General features: G+C 44.2%; 2 protein-coding genes across 4 annotated transcripts in view; both read right to left on the bottom strand.

The window, feature by feature from the left end:
* Positions 1 to 3167, bottom strand: part of isy1 (ISY1 splicing factor homolog) — a 15160-nt gene extending 11993 nt beyond the window's left edge. The window contains exons 1-3 of the mRNA XM_042402199.1: positions 3021 to 3167; positions 1249 to 1271; positions 518 to 569 (exon numbers count right to left, since the gene is read on the bottom strand). Coding sequence (XP_042258133.1) covers positions 518 to 569; positions 1249 to 1271; positions 3021 to 3023 — 78 coding nt within the window. The 5' untranslated portion in view covers positions 3024 to 3167. The remainder of the gene's footprint in view (positions 1 to 517; positions 570 to 1248; positions 1272 to 3020) is intronic.
* Positions 3168 to 8499: 5332 nt separating this feature from the next.
* The window catches only part of cnbpb (CCHC-type zinc finger, nucleic acid binding protein b), an 11468-nt gene continuing 2467 nt past the window's right edge, over positions 8500 to 17500 (bottom strand). For all 3 annotated transcript variants that reach the window (XM_042406388.1, XM_042406389.1, XM_042406390.1), the window contains exons 2-5: positions 13216 to 13332; positions 12712 to 12777; positions 11381 to 11579; positions 8500 to 9436 (exon numbers count right to left, since the gene is read on the bottom strand). In XM_042406388.1, coding sequence (XP_042262322.1) covers positions 9319 to 9436; positions 11381 to 11579; positions 12712 to 12777; positions 13216 to 13318 — 486 coding nt within the window. In that variant the 5' untranslated portion in view covers positions 13319 to 13332 and the 3' untranslated portion in view covers positions 8500 to 9318. The remainder of the gene's footprint in view (positions 9437 to 11380; positions 11580 to 12711; positions 12778 to 13215; positions 13333 to 17500) is intronic.

Genomic DNA, 17500 nt, shown 5'->3' with positions numbered 1-17500 from the left:
CAGGTCAGATAGACAGACAGGTCAGACAGACAGACAGGTCAGATAGACGGGTCAGACAGACAGACGGGTCAGATAGACGGGTCAGACAGACAGACGGTCAGATAGACGGGTCAGACAGACAGACGGGTCAGACAGACAGGTCAGACAGACAGACGGGTCAGATAGACGGGTCAGACAGACAGATGGGTCAGACAGACAGGTCAGATAGACAGACAGGTCAGACAGACAGACGGGTCAGATAGACAGGTCAGACAGACAGACGGGTCAGATAGACGGGTCAGACAGACAGACGGGTCAGACAGACAGACGGGTCAGATAGACGGGTCAGACAGACAGACGGGTCAGATAGACAGGTCAGACAGACAGACGGGTCAGACAGACAGGTCAGACAGACAGACGGGTTAGACAGACAGATGGGTCAGACAGACAGGTCAGAGAGACAGACAGGTGTTATATGTGGACATGAATGGGTCCCGGGCCTCGGGTTGAGAACCTGCAGGATAGAACAGAATCTGACCTTCACTTTTCCCTCCTCCAGCTGAGCCTGTCTGAACCGGGCCAGAGCCGTCCTGAGAGACACAGAGAGACAGTTAGAGAACCTCAGTAGAACCTCAGTAGAACTACACAGAACTACAGTAGAAACACACAGAACTACAGTAGAACTACACTGAACTACAGTAGAACCACACAGAACTACAGTAGAACTACACAGAACTACACAGAACCACAGTAGAACTACAGCAGAACTACAGTAGAACCACAGTAGAACCACACAGAACCACAGTAGAACTACAGTAGAACTACACAGAACCACACAGAACCAGAACTTAGTCTTGTATTAAGACAAAGCTGTTGCAGATCTGCTTGTGTAAAGACATGGATCACTGATTCATTGATCACTGATTCATTGATCGCTGATTCATTGATCACTGATTCATTGATCGCTGATTCATTGATCACTGATTCATTGATCACTGCCTCCTGCACAAACAACTAGATGTCAGCTGAACATGAGAACCATGAGGACTCAACGTTCTATAGAGAAGAGAATACTGTGCTTCAGTTCCATTTATAACTTTTATTAAATAAACTTTCAGCAGCAAATAAAATCAAATATCTGCAGAGATTTCTTGATTTTACGTTAATTACAATCACAAATCACCAACAGATCAATACGAATGATGTGAAATCAATGAAGTTGCTTCTGATCGAGTCTCAGCCGACAGAATGAAAACAACGTGTACTCACATGGCCTTCTCAGCATTTCGAGCCTGTAAACACAGAGACAGACGTTTCAGTTTCATTCATTCACACAAGTTAAACCAGGAAGCATGAGGGGTCCGGTCTGTCCTGGATCAGGACTGACAGATCCACATTAACCCCCGACACAAACACGTCTCTGCTCACAGACCGACGTTTGTGTTCAATTTCACTCATGATGGTTGTTTTATGAAACAGGATCATCACACACAGGTGACACGTTAAAGGAAAACCTGGTCCAGGTCTGAGTGCTGGACCCCTACAGTGAGGGGGTCTGGTCCAGGTCTGAGTGCTGGACCCCTACAGTGAGGGGGTCTGGGGGCTCTGTTATGCTGGCAGGGTTTGGGGAAGGGTCTCTGCTAATCAATACAAAGCAGTTGTGAGTGATCAGCTTTATCCTGATGGGAGTTATGACCTTCACAGTCACCTGATCTCAACCCAGCATCATCATCATCACAACACCACATGAGGAAGATCTTTATGAAGCATGATGTTCAGAGTCTGTAGGATCAATAACAAGGTGAGGACCACCGTTCCACCAGATCCCGTCTCTGTAGGGGTCCAGCATTCAGACCTGGACCAGACCCCCTCACTGTAGGGGTCCAGCATTCAGACCTGGACCAGAACCCCTCACTGTAGGGGTCCAGCACTCAGACCTGGACCAGACCCCCTCACTGTAGGGGTCCAGCATTCAGACCTGGACCAGGTTTTTCTTTCGTAGTTTGTGAAGCTTCATTAAAGGGTTAATAAGCAGTTTGTTAACGACGGGCGAGCTGCTGATGCTGTGGTAGAGAACGTTACAGGAACGTTATGTGAAGGTTAGATGAACGTTATGTGAGGGTTAGATGAACGTTGTGTGAAGGTTAGATGAACGTTATGTGAGGGTTAGATGAACGTTATGTGAAGGTTAGATGAACGTTATGTGAGGGTTAGATGAACGTTATGTGAAGGTTAGATGAACGTTATGTGAGGGTTAGATGAACGTTATGTGAAGAATAGATGAACGTTATGTGAAGGTTAGATGAACGTTATGTGAGGGTTAGATGAACGTTATGTGAAGAATAGATGAACGTTGTGTGAGGGTTAGATGAACGTTATGTGAAGGTTAGATGAACGTTATGTGAGGGTTAGATGAACGTTGTGTGAAGGTTAGATGAACGTTGTGTGAGGGTTAGATGAACGTTATGTGAGGGTTAGATGAACGTTATGTGAAGGTTAGATGAACGTTATGTGAGGGTTAGATGAACGTTATGTGAGGGTTAGATGAACGTTGTGTGAGGGTTAGATGAACGTTATGTGAAGGTTAGATGAACGTTATGTGAAGGTTAGATGAACGTTGTGTGAGGGTTACACAGTTTGTATTTCAGCAGCATCTCAGAGGAACGAAACTAAAAGTACTAATTTTGCAGATAATACTTCTGTGCTCTTACTTGAGTAAGATTTAAATGAAGTATTTTCTATTGATGATATATTGATTAGGTATTGACACTTTTACTGAAGTAAAGGATCTGAGTTCTTCCAGCACTGCAGGTCACAGTGTAACAGCTGACTGCGTTAAAAAGCTTTCTGCTCATCACCGATGTCTTCGGGAAAGTTCATCTCACAGTTTCACTGTTTAGACCAAACTTTTATCTGCTTTAAATCCGCTGAATGGATCCGTTAGCTTCCAGCTAAAGCTAACAGGTTAGCATGCTAACTGCGCTAGCGGTGTATCAGTGATGAATGTTTAGCGTCAGGATGAAGATCTGCTGCTCACTCACCATCTCCGCTGCTGCTTTCTGCTGCTTTCTGTCTTTTTATGAAGGAAACTTTAGCTTCACAAGAACCAAACACGCCGACACACACAGGAAGCACAACCCCGACTTCTTCTACGGTTTCCTGTCTCTGTTGTGACGTCACTGCCCCCTTCTTCTTCTTCTAACTTTAAAGGTGCATTCCGCCACCTGCTGCCTCTGACTGGAGCATGTAGATTCATGGCATTAGATCCTCTGAATACTGGTGTCTATAGAAAAACAATATCACCATATCTCCTGCATGTTTTATATAATATATATATATAAATATACTATATAATAAATATTATATATATTATATGACCTACCAATCACCTTATGATTTCCCTGCAGTCCTGTCCTGTGCTTAGTAGAGATTTTAAACTCCATTCCTGTCTCATGAACCATATTTCTCAATGTCTCCCTCTGAATTATATTATATTATATTTACTACAATGTATGATAGTTTGTTCTACATCTTCCAGAGTACTGCGCCGGGTTCAGACCAGCTGCAGCGTGATCTGCGGCAATGGTTTCGGTGTCTGGAATATTTTCTCCACGCGTCATGAGCAAATCTGTCAAACTGCATGGAGTAGATGAAGCCGGACAGGAAGTCAGACACAGGATAGAATATCTGGTCAGTTACGTATCGTAACCCCAGATTCTGTGAGTGCGGGGAGGTTATAGGCTCGTCTAGATCAATCAAATGTCAGATTGATGAGGTTATAACTTAGCCTGCAGCTGTTTGTCAATGCTGAGCCTGTAATAAGATGCTATGCCTTTGTTGTGATTTGTTTTTACTGTTACACTAAAATCTCTCTTAGTTTGCTGTTAGCATGGCGCTAGTGCTAGCTCATTAGCTAGCTTGGCCTGTTCATTTGCACTGATTACATGCAGACTGATTTGACTGTGTGACTGAAGTGAAGATTTATTTTATTGAATAAAAATCAGCTCTACATGTGATTAGAAAAGTAACAGAAGAGTGGGATCGCTTGTTGAGAAATGTGCTTCTGGTGTGAACAGCGAGGCTCCTGCTTGTGCAAGAAGAGACGCTTCGCGGCGTTTCTGCTTCAGGTCTGAAGCCGGCGTGACGGCACTGACACGGAGAGAAACCCTGCATGCCCGAACCTTAATCATGTGATGATCACCTCCTCTCTGTGGTTACGATATCCCCTTTAAATTGTTTGACATGAACTGATTTCTAAATAATAATAATAATATTAATAATGCATATTATTCATATGCACCATTCAGGACACTGAAGGACACCTTACAAACACAAAGTAAAATCAAACATACAGCAGTGAAAACGACACCAACAAATCAAACAAAGCAGCTTTATACAAAAATAGAGTTAAAATAGTAAATTAATAGTAAATAGAAGTATAAAATCATCAATGCAAACTTGATTTGAATAAAGCAATCAGAGGCAGGATCAGAGAGAATAAGCCAGTTTGAAAAGGTGCATTTTGAGATGGATTCGAAGGTTGAGAGAGAATCAATATTGCGTATGTCTTGGAGGTCTTCCAAAGGTGAGGAGCAGCACGGCTGAAGACTCTGGACCTCACAGGAGCCAAGCAGGCAGGAGGTGCAGTGAGGAGAATGGCAGAGGAGCATCTGAGAGTAGAGGAGGGTATGTAGGTGTGAAGGAGGTCAGAGAGATACAGAGCTGCTTTGTTATAAAGGGCCTTGAAGGTCAGAAGCAGAATCTCAAAGTCAATATGATTTTTAACAGGAAGCCAGTGAAGATGCTGGAGAACAGGTTCTGGTTCTGGTAATGGTAGGGGAACCAGTTGAAGTTTATGGAGGAGCTTGTGAGGAAGACCAATCATGTAATCAGAGCATGAGTGAAAATGGCAGTGCTGTTGGATGTAAGAGACAGATAGAGACGAGAGATATTGAATAAGTGGAAGTAAGCCGAGCAGGTGATGTTATTGATGTGTGGCTCAATAGGATAATGTGCTGTCAAGGATGACACCCAGACTCTTAACCTGGGGGGAAGGAGGGCTGTGGAGTTATCAATAGTCAGTCAAAGTTTGGATAAAGTAGATTTTTTAGCCACAAGGAGAACGTCTGTTTCATCACTATTAAGTTTGAGGACATTATGTGAAAGCCAGGATTTGATTTCCAGCAGGCGGGAGTAGAAGGGACGAGGGTGGAAGAATAGAAGTAGGCTTGGCAGACAGTTAGAGCTTCGTGTCATCTGCCTAGCAATGAAACTGTATACCACATTTTCTGAGAATGTGGCCAAGTGGTAAGAGACAAATGATAAAAAAGAGGGTGGTCTAAGACGGAGCCCTGAGGAACACCATTCATAACAGGGAAGGACAGGGATTTTAGATTTTTAAGTTGGAGTGCGGCCAGACAGATATGAATGAAACCAGGAAAGTGGGATGTCAGTGATTCCAATGGGAGCTAATCAATCAAAGAGGATGGTGTGTGAGATGGTGTCAAATCCAGGAGGACAAGTAAGGTTAAGACCGAAGATACTGAACCCCAACGGCTGCGCCAGCACACGGCGTGGTAGCTTTCCGCCATCGTTGTGTGAATGTGGCTTGTAGTGTAAAAGAACTTTGAGTAGTTGGAAGCCAGGGAAGGTGCCATATAAGTCTGCTGTTATCAACAGGTCATTCACAGCTCAGACAAGTGAGCCTGAACCTGAGCTGCAACTGTTCTTTGGAGTGTTTTAGAGAGAAATGGTAAATTTGAAATTGGTTGTTAATTATTCAAATAGTTGGAGTCTAAACCAGGTGTCTTCAGTATTGGAATTATTGCAGCTGAGAGATGAAGGAACAAGACCGGAAATAAGGGAGGAATGTATTATGTCAGTTATTAGAAAGGACAGGTAGGGTGGACGGGCTTTTACCAAGTGAGTAGGAAGTGGATCTAGTTGGCAGGTAGAAGATTTGGATTTTCAAATGAGACCAGACATTTCAGCAACAGCTGGTAATTTAAAACTAGAGAGTGTAGAAGCGAGGGAGCAGAGACAGGCGGATGAAGTGAACTGCAAGTTCAGTTGCTGTTGGATAATAAAAGAGTTACATTGAGCAGTGGAGTAATGATGAGTAGTAAGAGTATCAGGTGGTCGTATAGTGTTGCCTTCGCCTGACCTAATTAGATTTACATAATAGGCCGTTTTGGCTGTGAGCGTCCTCATAATGAAGTATGCGGTCAGCATACATATTTTTATGAACAGCAAGGCCAGTTTTAGCATAGAGATGTTCCAGACAACAACCTTTAACTTTCAGTTGGTGTAGTTCAGGAGTAAACCAAGAGGCAGAGTGGGTAAAGGAGCAAGAACATCAAAAACACTGTGTAGTCCAATATTGTAATGAGAAACCAGTTCATCTGGAGTGGATACATTGTCTTTGCTGGGGAGGTTATCAATTCCATTGGAAAGAGCAGATAAATCAATATTATTAATGTTGTGAAATGAGAAGCAGGTTTGCCTTGAATAATGTCAAATTGACATTGAAAGACACCAACCTGTGGTCAGATATGGACAGATTAGATGCAGTATGATTAAGAGGAGTAACAGCAGCACAGATACCTTTAGAGTGTGTAGAGTCAACATATTGTTGTGAGCCAAAGCTGAACAGGCAGTAAGAGTATTGTAGATGTCAACACTGCTGTCAGTGTGTTTAGTAAAATCACCCAGCAGGGTTACATTAGGAGACACAGGGAGGTTAAAAAGACAGCAGCAAGTATGGTAAGAACTGGCTCATTCATTTGTGGTGGACAGTTATAGAAGATACTCTCCATCTCTCAATATATGGTATCACAAGACCACCACCCCAGTAAGAGGGCAGAAGGGTCAAAGTTGAAGTTCCGTCGGGACTCATGGTGAATATATACATCCGGGTGACGGTGCACTGACGGTGGAGGCTCTGAGAGGTGGAATCGTGGTTGCAAGAGCTTTGCCTCCATGTATTAGAGTATCGCTGGATGGAGTACAGAAGACGGGACAATCCAGGCGAACGTGAGCCATGTAAGCAGCCAGTCGATTAGCATTGTGTATTATAATAATGTCTCCCTTTCCTTCGGCCGGCTGTTAATTATGGCTGTTCTGATTAAACCAACTGTATCACTTCGTTGTCATATACTTTAGGAACCTTCCGAGCCAATTTATCTGCGTGGTCGTTTCCTTTAACACCCATATGATCAACAGAACTGCACCTCTGTACCCGTTCTTTGTAGTTTGACATGATGACAAACCTCTGAGAGCTGATGTTGAATCTGAGCAAATGACTGCCTTTAATGTCTTCTACTGTTTTCTGTCTCTTTTTGTCTTTACTGTGACATCACTGCCCCCTACTGGAGGGGGGCACCTCCACTGAAATGCAAAATATAACTAATAAAACAAACAAAATAGATAAATACCACATATTCTGTGCTGTGGGTCCTTTAACATTCAGGACAGTTTAGGTGAGTTTATGTCATTTTAGTCTCAAACTAAATTTATGTATTTGTATATTTATGTAGTTGTATATTTTATCCTGTATGAGTGAAGGTAACTCTTCATTATAAAGTTTAATTGTGATAATTACACCAATAAATCATAATGATGTATCAATAATCTGCATGTTCTCATCTAAAATCATTAGATCAACATTCTTTCATCATAAATCTGCGTTAATGTTGGGATTCAGACTCAGTCCTGATCAGCTGACTGTCAATAAGCTGCACATCTGCAGGTTTGGGTTTCAAGTATTGTCGCTATGACAACAGCTCCACATTAATCTTACAACAGCTTTGAAGAACTCAAATCATCAACATTATAATTTGGATCACTCGGTTGTCCACGTACAAAGAACGAGGCCCTGATCTACGAACCAGTATCGTGTTTGTATCAGAGCTGATTAAAAACCCGTCAGTGAGTCTCACCGCTGCTCTGGGTCACATGATCCTTCATCATGAAGACTTTGGTCACGTTAGTTTGTTTAGAAACGGCTCCAAAGACGAATAACAGCATCATGTTTTCAGTCAAATCAAATATTTTGTGGATGAGTCAAAAACCAGGAAATATTCAATTTACTATGATGTTAAAATGAAAAAAGCAGCAAATATTCACATTTGAGAACCTTAAACAAGACATTGTTTAGATTTTTTAAAACGATTCATCGTTTATCAAAATAGTCTCAGTTGAACGTTCTGTCCACTGATCTGTTAACTGAATAGTTGTTGCAGCTCAACACATATTTGTAAGTAATTTACTGGAGACAGAAACAGTTTGGTGTTCAGCTTGTGCTGCATCTCACAACTTTGTACCACATTATAAACGTACCAAAGATCTTCAGTTGGAGCCATTTCTAAACAAACTAACGAGACCAAACTCTTGATGATGAAGGAACATGTGACCCAGTGCAGCGGTGAGGAATCAGATAGATCACATGATACTGGTCAGTAGATCAGTTCATCGTTGGTTTGACAGTCCTCACTAAGGAATCAATAGAAACATGTTGTGTCCTCCTTCTTCCTCCATGTTTTTATTGTCAGGTTAAACTTACAGACTTCAGTACAACCAAATTACATTTTTACAGCAGCTCTAAGTGATATATTGTACAAAAATAACATTTGGATTTTTTTGTGAAAACATTCTTGTCTCTCCAAACTTAAAATGTTTTTTTATGTTTTTTTTATTATTATTATGATTAGTTTTTGTCTCTGTTGTTGCGTAGCTCCAAACAGCAACAGAATGCACCTTTAAATATGATTTATTAATGTCCATTTTTTAATGTCCATCCGCTGTGACCTGCTCTGATTGGCTTGTTCGCTCCTCCAGGTGGTAACGAAGCGGCCAGACCTGTGAGGTGATTGGCTGTTTGCTGGAGGCAGAGCCAGTCACGTTTCTTTCAGACAAACTCGGTTTTGTCAAGAAAAAGGAAAATAATCGCCTCACGGGAAGATAGAAACTTTTTCAGACACTTGTTTCTCCCTCCTCTGTGACCCTGCCCACTTAAGGACTGAGGGGAGGGGCTTAATGTTTTGTCTTTAATCACTCTACTCTTGCAGCCAATCGGCTGGGCAGAAAAGATTCTTAAACAAAGCTTTGTACATCTTGATGCTACCGAACTAAAAACACAAATTCTGTTTTCTTTTAGAAATGCAGAAGAAAGTGGGTTTCTTGTTTTGTAGTGTCCGCCCCTTCGCCTCCCTCCACCCGCTCTGACTGGCTGCTCCGAGGCTGACTGACAAGCCTCTGGACCAATGAGAAAGGATTATCAGAGGGAGTGAGTGAAGAGAAAGAAAGCAGAGATGAGGGAGGGCGAGGCAGTCTGAGAGGCAGCTAGGCGGTTGCTTCAATAGTGCACTCCTTCGCCAGGTGACCCGACTTCCCGCAGTTGTAGCAGTTCAGCTCTGACGCCTTGCTGCAATGCACGGCGACATGGCCGATCTCCCCACACCTGCAGCACACACATCAGTTTACCTGTAGCATTTATTTACCTGTAACATTAGATTACCTGTAACATTAGATTACCTGTAGTATTAGATTACCTGTAACATTAGATTACCTGTAACATTAGATTACCTGTAGTATTAGATTACCTGTAACATTAGATTACCTGTAGTATTAGATTACCTGTAACATTAGATTACCTGTAGTATTAGATTACCTGTAACATTAGATTACCTGTAGTATTAGATTACCTGTAACATTAGATTACCTGTAGTATTAAATTACCTGTAACATTAGATTACCTGTATAATTTATTTACCTGTAACATTAGATTACCTGTATAATTTATTTACCTGTAACATTAGATTACCTGTATAATTTATTTACCTGTGACATTAGATTACCTGTAACATTAGTTTACCTGTAGTATTAGATTACCTGTAGTATTAGATTACCTGTATAATTTATTTACCTGTAACATTAGATTACCTGTAATATTAGATTACCTGTAGTATTAGATTACCTGTATAATTTATTTACCTGTAACATTAGATTACCTGTATAATTTATTTACCTGTAGCATTAGATTACCTGTAGCAATTATTTACCTGTAGTATTAGATTACCTGTAACATTAGATTACCTGTAGTATTAGATTACCTGTATAATTTATTTACCTGTAACATTAGATTACCTGTATAATTTATTTACCTGTAGCATTAGATTACCTGTAGCAATTATTTACCTGTAGTATTAGATTACCTGTAACATTAGATTACCTGTAGCATTAGATTACCTGTATAATTTATTTAACTGTAACATTAGATTACCTGTATAATTTATTTACCTGTAACATTAGATTACCTGTATAATTTATTTACCTGTAGTATTAGATTACCTGTAATATTAGATTACCTGTAGTATTAGATTACCTGTAGCAATTATTTACCTGTAGTATTAGATTACCTGTAACATTAGATTACCTGTAGTATTAGATTACCTGTATAATTTATTTACCTGTAACATTAGTTTACCTGTAGTATTAGATTACCTGTAACATTAGATTACCTGTAGTATTAGATTACCTGTAACACTAGATTACCTGTAACATTAGATTACCTGTATAATTTATTTACCTGTAACATTAGATTACCTGTATAATTTATTTACCTGTAACATTAGTTTACCTGTAATATTAGATTACCTGTAACATTAGATTACCTGTAGTATTAGATTACCTGTAGTATTAGATTACCTGTAACATTAGATTACCTGTAGCATTAGATTACCTGTAGCATTAGATTACCTGTAGCATTTATTTACCTGTAGCATTAGATTACCTGTAGCATTTATTTACCTGTAGTATTAGATTACCTGTAGTATTAAATTACCTGAAGCATTAGATTACCTGTAGCATTAGATTACCTGTAGCATTTATTTACCTGTAGCATTAGATTACCTGTAGCATTTATTTACCTGTAGTATTAGATTACCTGTAGCATTAGATTACCTGTAGCATTAGATTACCTGTAGCATTTATTTACCTGTAGCATTAGATTACCTGTAGCATTTATTTACCTGTAGTATTAGATTACCTGAAGCATTAGATTACCTGTAGCATTAGATTACCTGTAGCATTTATTTACCTGTAGCATTTATTTACCTGTAGCATTAGATTACCTGTAGCATTTATTTACCTGTAGTATTAGATTACCTGTAGTATTAGATTACCTGTAGCATTAGATTACCTGTAGCATTAGATTACCTGTAGCATTTATTTACCTGTAGTATTAGATTACCTGTAGTATTAGATTACCTGTAGTATTAGATTACCTGTAACATTAGATTACCTGTAGCATTAGATTACCTGTAACATTAGATTACCTGTAGTATTAGATTACCTGTAGTATTAGATTACCTGTAACATTAGATTACCTGTAGCATTTATTTACCTGTAGCATTTGACCCTGTCGCAGCATTTCTGGATGTGTCCAAAGCCACCGCAGGAGTAGCACTTCTGCTCGTGGGCGTGGTTACAGTCGCGTGCCATGTGTCCAGCCTTGCCGCAGTTGTAGCACATCTGCTCGCGCTCTTTCTTCGGTTCCTTGCAGTCTCTGGAGATGTGACCTCCTCTGCCACAGTTATAACAGGCTGCAGGGACGACAGGAGGGGTTAAAGCTGCTTCAGATACATACACTACTGCATATCCTGGTTATTAAAGAGTTAATCCCAGGTTATTACACTGTTAGTCCCACATTATTAAAGAGTTAGTCACAGGTTATTAAAATAGTAAATTGTGGTTTATTGAGGTGTTACGAAATGACAGATTCATGTTTACAATTTACAGTTTAATTTAGCAGACGCTTTTATCCAAAGCAATGTACATGTGAGCGCTGATACAACACCAGCAGGGATTCAGTCAGGAGAGAACAACACCAGTAAGTTCCATAGAGCTGAGTTTGAGTCCGATGGGACGTAGATGCCAACAGTGAACAGAGGCAATGCATAGAGTGCATAGAAGCAGACTTTTTTTTTCTTCTTCTTCAGTCCATCAGGTGCAGAGGTGTTCATGAAAGAGCTGGTCTTTAGTCTTAAAGATTGAGAGGGACTCTGCATATCAGAGTTTGGTAACTTGTTCCACCACCAGGGAACTACAAAGCAGAAGAGTCCAGCTAGTGACTTAGGGTCCTGTTGTGGTACCAGGCGCCTTTCATTGGCAGAGTGTAGTGAGCGGGAGGGAGTGTAGACCTGAATGAGGGAGTTCAGGTAGGCCGGAGCTGTTTTAGTTGCTGTTCTGTAAGCGAGTGTCAGGGTTTTGAATTTGATGCGGGCAGCAACTGGGAGCCAGTGGAGGGAGATGAACAGCAGGGTGACATGTGCTGTTTTGGCCTGGTTGAAGACCAGACGCGCCGCTGCGTTCTGGATCATCTGCAGAGGTCTGAACGTACATGCAGGGAGGCCTGTCAGTAAGGAGCTGCAGCCTGAAGCAGGAGTTGTGCTGCATGCTCAGACAGGTAGAGACTGATCTTCCTAATGTTGTTCAGGTGAAACCGACACAACCGAGCGACTGAGGCCCCGTGAACCTTAAAGGTTAGTTGGTTATCGATCATGACACCCAGGTTCCAGGCAGACTTTGTGGGCCTGAGTTGGGTTGATTTAAGCTGGATGCTGATCTGTTGTTGTATAGAGAGACTGGCTGGGATGACAAAGAGAGTGTGTGTGTGTGTGTGTGTGTGTGTATGTGTGTGTGTGTGTGTGTATGTGTGTGTGTGTGTGTTCTCACCATCCTCAGTCCTCTCACAGTCTCTGGCGACGTGTCCGAGCTCCCCACAGCGATAACAGAACAGATCTGAAACAAAAAGACGTTTTATAAAATCTGATGTTCCCTCTTTTTTTCTGTCACAGTGCAGCGCTGCTCCGATCATGTTTTCTCAGTGTTTCAGCTCGTCTAATACGACTATTGACACTGATAAATGTGTCTGCTGGTTTCTGATTGTTCTTTTCACTCTTTGGGAACATTTTTGTGAATGAAACTCGCCCACAAACGGAGTGGAACAGGTCGCCCTATTTAGACATTTTATGGGTGTCGATGATGCTGATGATGAAATGTTGGAAACGTTCAGTTCCTCATGAACAGGTGATGTTCATCAGGCTGAAACCAGAAATTTACAGAATTTGTGATGTTAAAAAACCTCACAGAGAAAAGTCAGAGAGGTTCAGGAGAAGAAAATGTTCCTGATATTTATGTTGATGTTCATATAAAACATGTATCAGTGTTTCAGGTCACCTTTGCCTCTGCCACGACCTTTCCCTCTCCCTCGGCTGCCGCTGGGACAGTTCTTCACCCAGTGGCCACTGCGGCCACAACCGAAACACTCATTACTGCTCATCACCACGGCGACGGCTGAACAGACAGACAGACAGAGAAATCAGATTAAGTATTGATTTTAAATAAATATTGATCAGTTTTATGGAGTTAGAATTACAGGATCATTCCACTAATTCTCTACATTATCTTGACACACTGATCCTCCACACTGTGGATTGCTCTATCCTCTTAGAGCGTCTCCACACCACCACTGAACTGTCAGACTCTGCACGTAAGTGCTTTCAGTCCCACCCTTCTGGTAGGACTGACTATGTCTCAATGGGACGATGTGGGTCTAGATCAATCCATGTCACCAATGGTGTTCCACAAAGATCAGTTCTCAGTCCCATCCTGTTTACCCTCTACATGCTGTCTACCCTCTACATCCTGTTTACCCTCTACGTCCTGTTTACCCTCGACATCCTGTTTACCCTCTACGTCCTGTTTACCCTCTATGTCCTGTTTACCCTCTACATCCTGTTTACCCTCTATGTCCTGTTTACCTCTACATGCTGTTTACCTCTACATGCCGTCTACCCTCTAGGTCCTGTTTACCCTCTACATCCTGTTTACCCTCTACGTCCTGTTTACCTCTACATGCTGTTTACCTCTACATGCCATCTACCCTCTAGGTCCTGTTTACCCTCTGCGTCCTGTTTACCCTCTACATCCTGTTTACCCTCTACATCCTGTTTACCCTCTACGTCCTGTTTACCTCTACATGCTGTTTACCTCTACATGCCATCTACCCTCTACATCCTGTTTACTCTCTACATCCTGTTTACCCTCTAGGTCCTGTTTACCCTCTATGTCCTGTTTACCTCTACATGCTGTTTACCTCTACATGCCATCTACCCTCTACATCTTGTTTACCCTCTACATCCTGTTTAACCTCTACGTCCTGTTTACCCTCTACATCTTGTTTACCCTCTACATGCCATCTACCCTCTACATCTTGTTTACCCTCTACATCCTGTTTAACCTCTACGTCCTGTTTACCCTCTACATCTTGTTTACCCTCTACGTCCTGTTTACCTCTACATCCTGTTTACCCTCTACGCCCTGTTTACTCTCTATGTCCTGTTTACCCTCTACATGCCATCTACCCTCTACGTCCTGTTTACCCTCTAGGTCCTGTTTACCCTCTATGTCCTGTTTACCTCTACATGCTGTTTACCTCTACATGCTGTTTACCTCTACATGCCATCTACCCTCTACATCTTGTTTACCCTCTATGTCCTGTTTACCCTCTAAATGCTGTTTACCCTCTACATGCTATTCACCTCTACATCCTGTTTACCCTCTACATGCTCCCTCTCGATGTGTCTTCAGCAGACATGGGATGTCTTTTCACTGCTATGCTGACGATACCCAGCTATACATCAAAACTGCCCCTTCTGCAGCCATGTCACGCCTCAGTCTTAAGGAAATAAAGGCCTAAAACAGTAGCAAAACTGAAGCTCTCCCTACTGGCACTTCACACCAGGTTCAGTCATCTCCCATACCTCTCTCACCTTTGACGGCCAGGACATCCCCCTTTCCTCCTCAGTCAGCGATCTGGGTTTGACCCTCAGCTGACATCTATGCAGAACCTCTTTCCACCATCTCAAAATCATCTGTAAACTCTGCTCCTCTCTAACACTGTCAGATAGAGAAACTCGTCTTTTATCTCCTCCAGACTGGACCACTACTCTGTGCTCCTCACAGGGATCCTGGCAGGAGCCTCCAGGAACTCCAGAACATTCAGACCAGAGCTGGCAGGATCCTGCTGACAGTGAAAACACCAACATGTAAACCAGTTCTGTTTTCTCTGCACTGGTTCCAAGTTCCCTTCAGGATGGACCACAAAGTCCTGCTGCTCACCTACAAATCCATCAAACCTCCACCCAAACCCCCAGATCTGCCAGCAACTTGCTCCTCCAGGCCCCCAGTACTAAGCTCCACGCGATGGGGCCCCCAGTACTAAGGTCTGCAACATGAGGCCCCCAGCACTGAGCTTCGCACCATGAGGCCCCCAGCACTAAGCTTCGCACCATGAGGCCCCCAGCACCAAGCTCTGCACCATGGGGCCCCGTTCACCAAGCTCTGCACCATGAGGCCCCCAGCACTAAGCTTCGCACCATGGGGCCCCCAGCACTAAGCTTTCCACCATGAGGCCCCCAGCACTAAGCTTTCCACAATGAGGCCCCCAGCACTAAGCTTTCCACCATGGGGCCCCCAGCACTAAGCTCTGCACCATGAGGCCCCCAGCACTAAGCTTCGCACCATGGGGCCCCCAGCACTAAGCTTCGCACCATGAGGCCCCCAGCACTAAGCTCTGCACCATGGGCCCCCAGCACTAAGCTTCGCACCATGAGGCCCCCAGCACTAAGCTCTGCACCATGGGCCCCCAGCACTAAGCTCTGCACCATGGGCCCCCAGCACTAAACTTCGCACCATGAGGCCCCCAGCACTAAGCTTCGCACCATGAGGCCCCCAGCACTAAGCTTCGCACCATGAGGCCCCCAGCACTAAGCTTCGCACCATGGGGCCCCCAGCACTAAGCTTTCCACCATGAGGCCCCCAGCACTAAGCTTTCCACCATGGGGCCCCCAGCACTAAGCTCTGCACCATGAGGCCCCCAGCACTAAGCTCTGCACCATGAGGCCCCCAGCACTAAGCTTCGCACCATGGGGCCCCCAGCACTAAGCTTCGCACCATGAGGCCCCCAGCACTAAGCTCTGCACCATGGGCCCCCAGCACTAAGCTTCGCACCATGAGGCCCCCAGCACTAAGCTCTGCACCATGGGCCCCCAGCACTAAGCTCTGCACCATGGGCCCCCAGCACTAAACTTCGCACCATGAGGCCCCCAGCACTAAGCTTCGCACCATGAGGCCCCCAGCACTAAGCTCTGCACCATGGGCCCCCAGCACTAAGCTTCGCACCATGAGGCCCCCAGCATTAAGCTCCGCACCATGAGGCCCCCAGCACTAAGCTCTGCACCATGGGGCCCCCAGCACTAAGCTTCGCACCATGAGGCCCCCAGCACTAAGCTCTGCACCATGAGGCCCCCAGCACTAAGCTCTGCACCATGAGGCCCCCAGCACCAAGCTCTGCACCATGGGGCCCCGTTCACCAAGCTCTGCACCATGAGGCCCCCAGCACTAAGCTTCGCACCATGAGGCCCCCAGCACTAAGCTCCGCACCATGAGGCCCCCAGCACTAAGCTCTGCACCATGGGGCCCCCAGCACTAAGCTCTGCACCATGAGGCCCCCAGCACTAAGCTCTGCACCATGAGGCCCCCAGCACTAAGCTCCGCACCATGAGGCCCCCAGTTGTAAGCTCTGCACCATGGGACCCCCAGCACTAAGTTCTGCACCATGGGGCCCCCAGCACTAAGCTCTGCACCATGGGGCCCCCAGTTGTAAGCTCTGCACCATGGGACCCCCAGCACTAAGTTCTGCACCATGGGGCCCCCAGCACTAAGCTTTCCACCATGAGGCCCCCAGCACTAAGCTTTCCACCATGAGGCCCCCAGCACTAAGCTTTCCACCATGAGGCCCCCAGCACTAAGCTCTGCACCATGGGCCCCCAGCACTAAGCTCTGCACCATGAGGCCCCCAGCACTAAGCTCCGCACCATGAGGCCCCCAGCACTAAGCTCTGCACCATGGGGCCCCCAGCACTAAGCTCTGCACCATGGGGCCCCCAGTTGTAAGCTCTGCACCATGGGACCCCCAGCACTAAGTTCTGCACCATGGGGCCCCCAGCACTAAGCTTTCCACCATGAGGCCCCCAGCACTAAGCTTTCCACCATGAGGCCCCCAGCACTAAGCTTTCCACCATGAGGCCCCCAGCACTAAGCTCTGCACCATGAGGCCCCCAGCACTAGGCTCCACACCATGGGCCCCCAGTTGTAAGCAGCAGCATCGTGCAGTAATGAGTCAAAGCAATGGGCACAATTTGGCCAACTGGAGATGACTGGAAAGGTTCAGGGACACCAGTGACACCACAAACTATAAACCAGCTCCCATAAGGTTCGGTCTAGAGGTCTAGAATATTATACAGGTTAAAGGTTTATGGTGTTCTGCATAGTTCTGTCCTAATTATTGTTATTCATGTATGACTCATTATAAATGAGGACCAGAAACACTTTTTTGAGCTTTATTTGAACTCAGGTAGTTTTGTTTGTGTTTTAGCCGCATGCTAAACAAACACATTTCC

Source organism: Thunnus maccoyii, chromosome 3 (assembly GCF_910596095.1).
Source record: "Thunnus maccoyii chromosome 3, fThuMac1.1, whole genome shotgun sequence".
In the NCBI taxonomy this organism is placed as follows: Eukaryota; Metazoa; Chordata; class Actinopteri; order Scombriformes; family Scombridae; genus Thunnus; species Thunnus maccoyii.
This window is presented reverse-complemented; position numbering and strand designations above follow the sequence as displayed.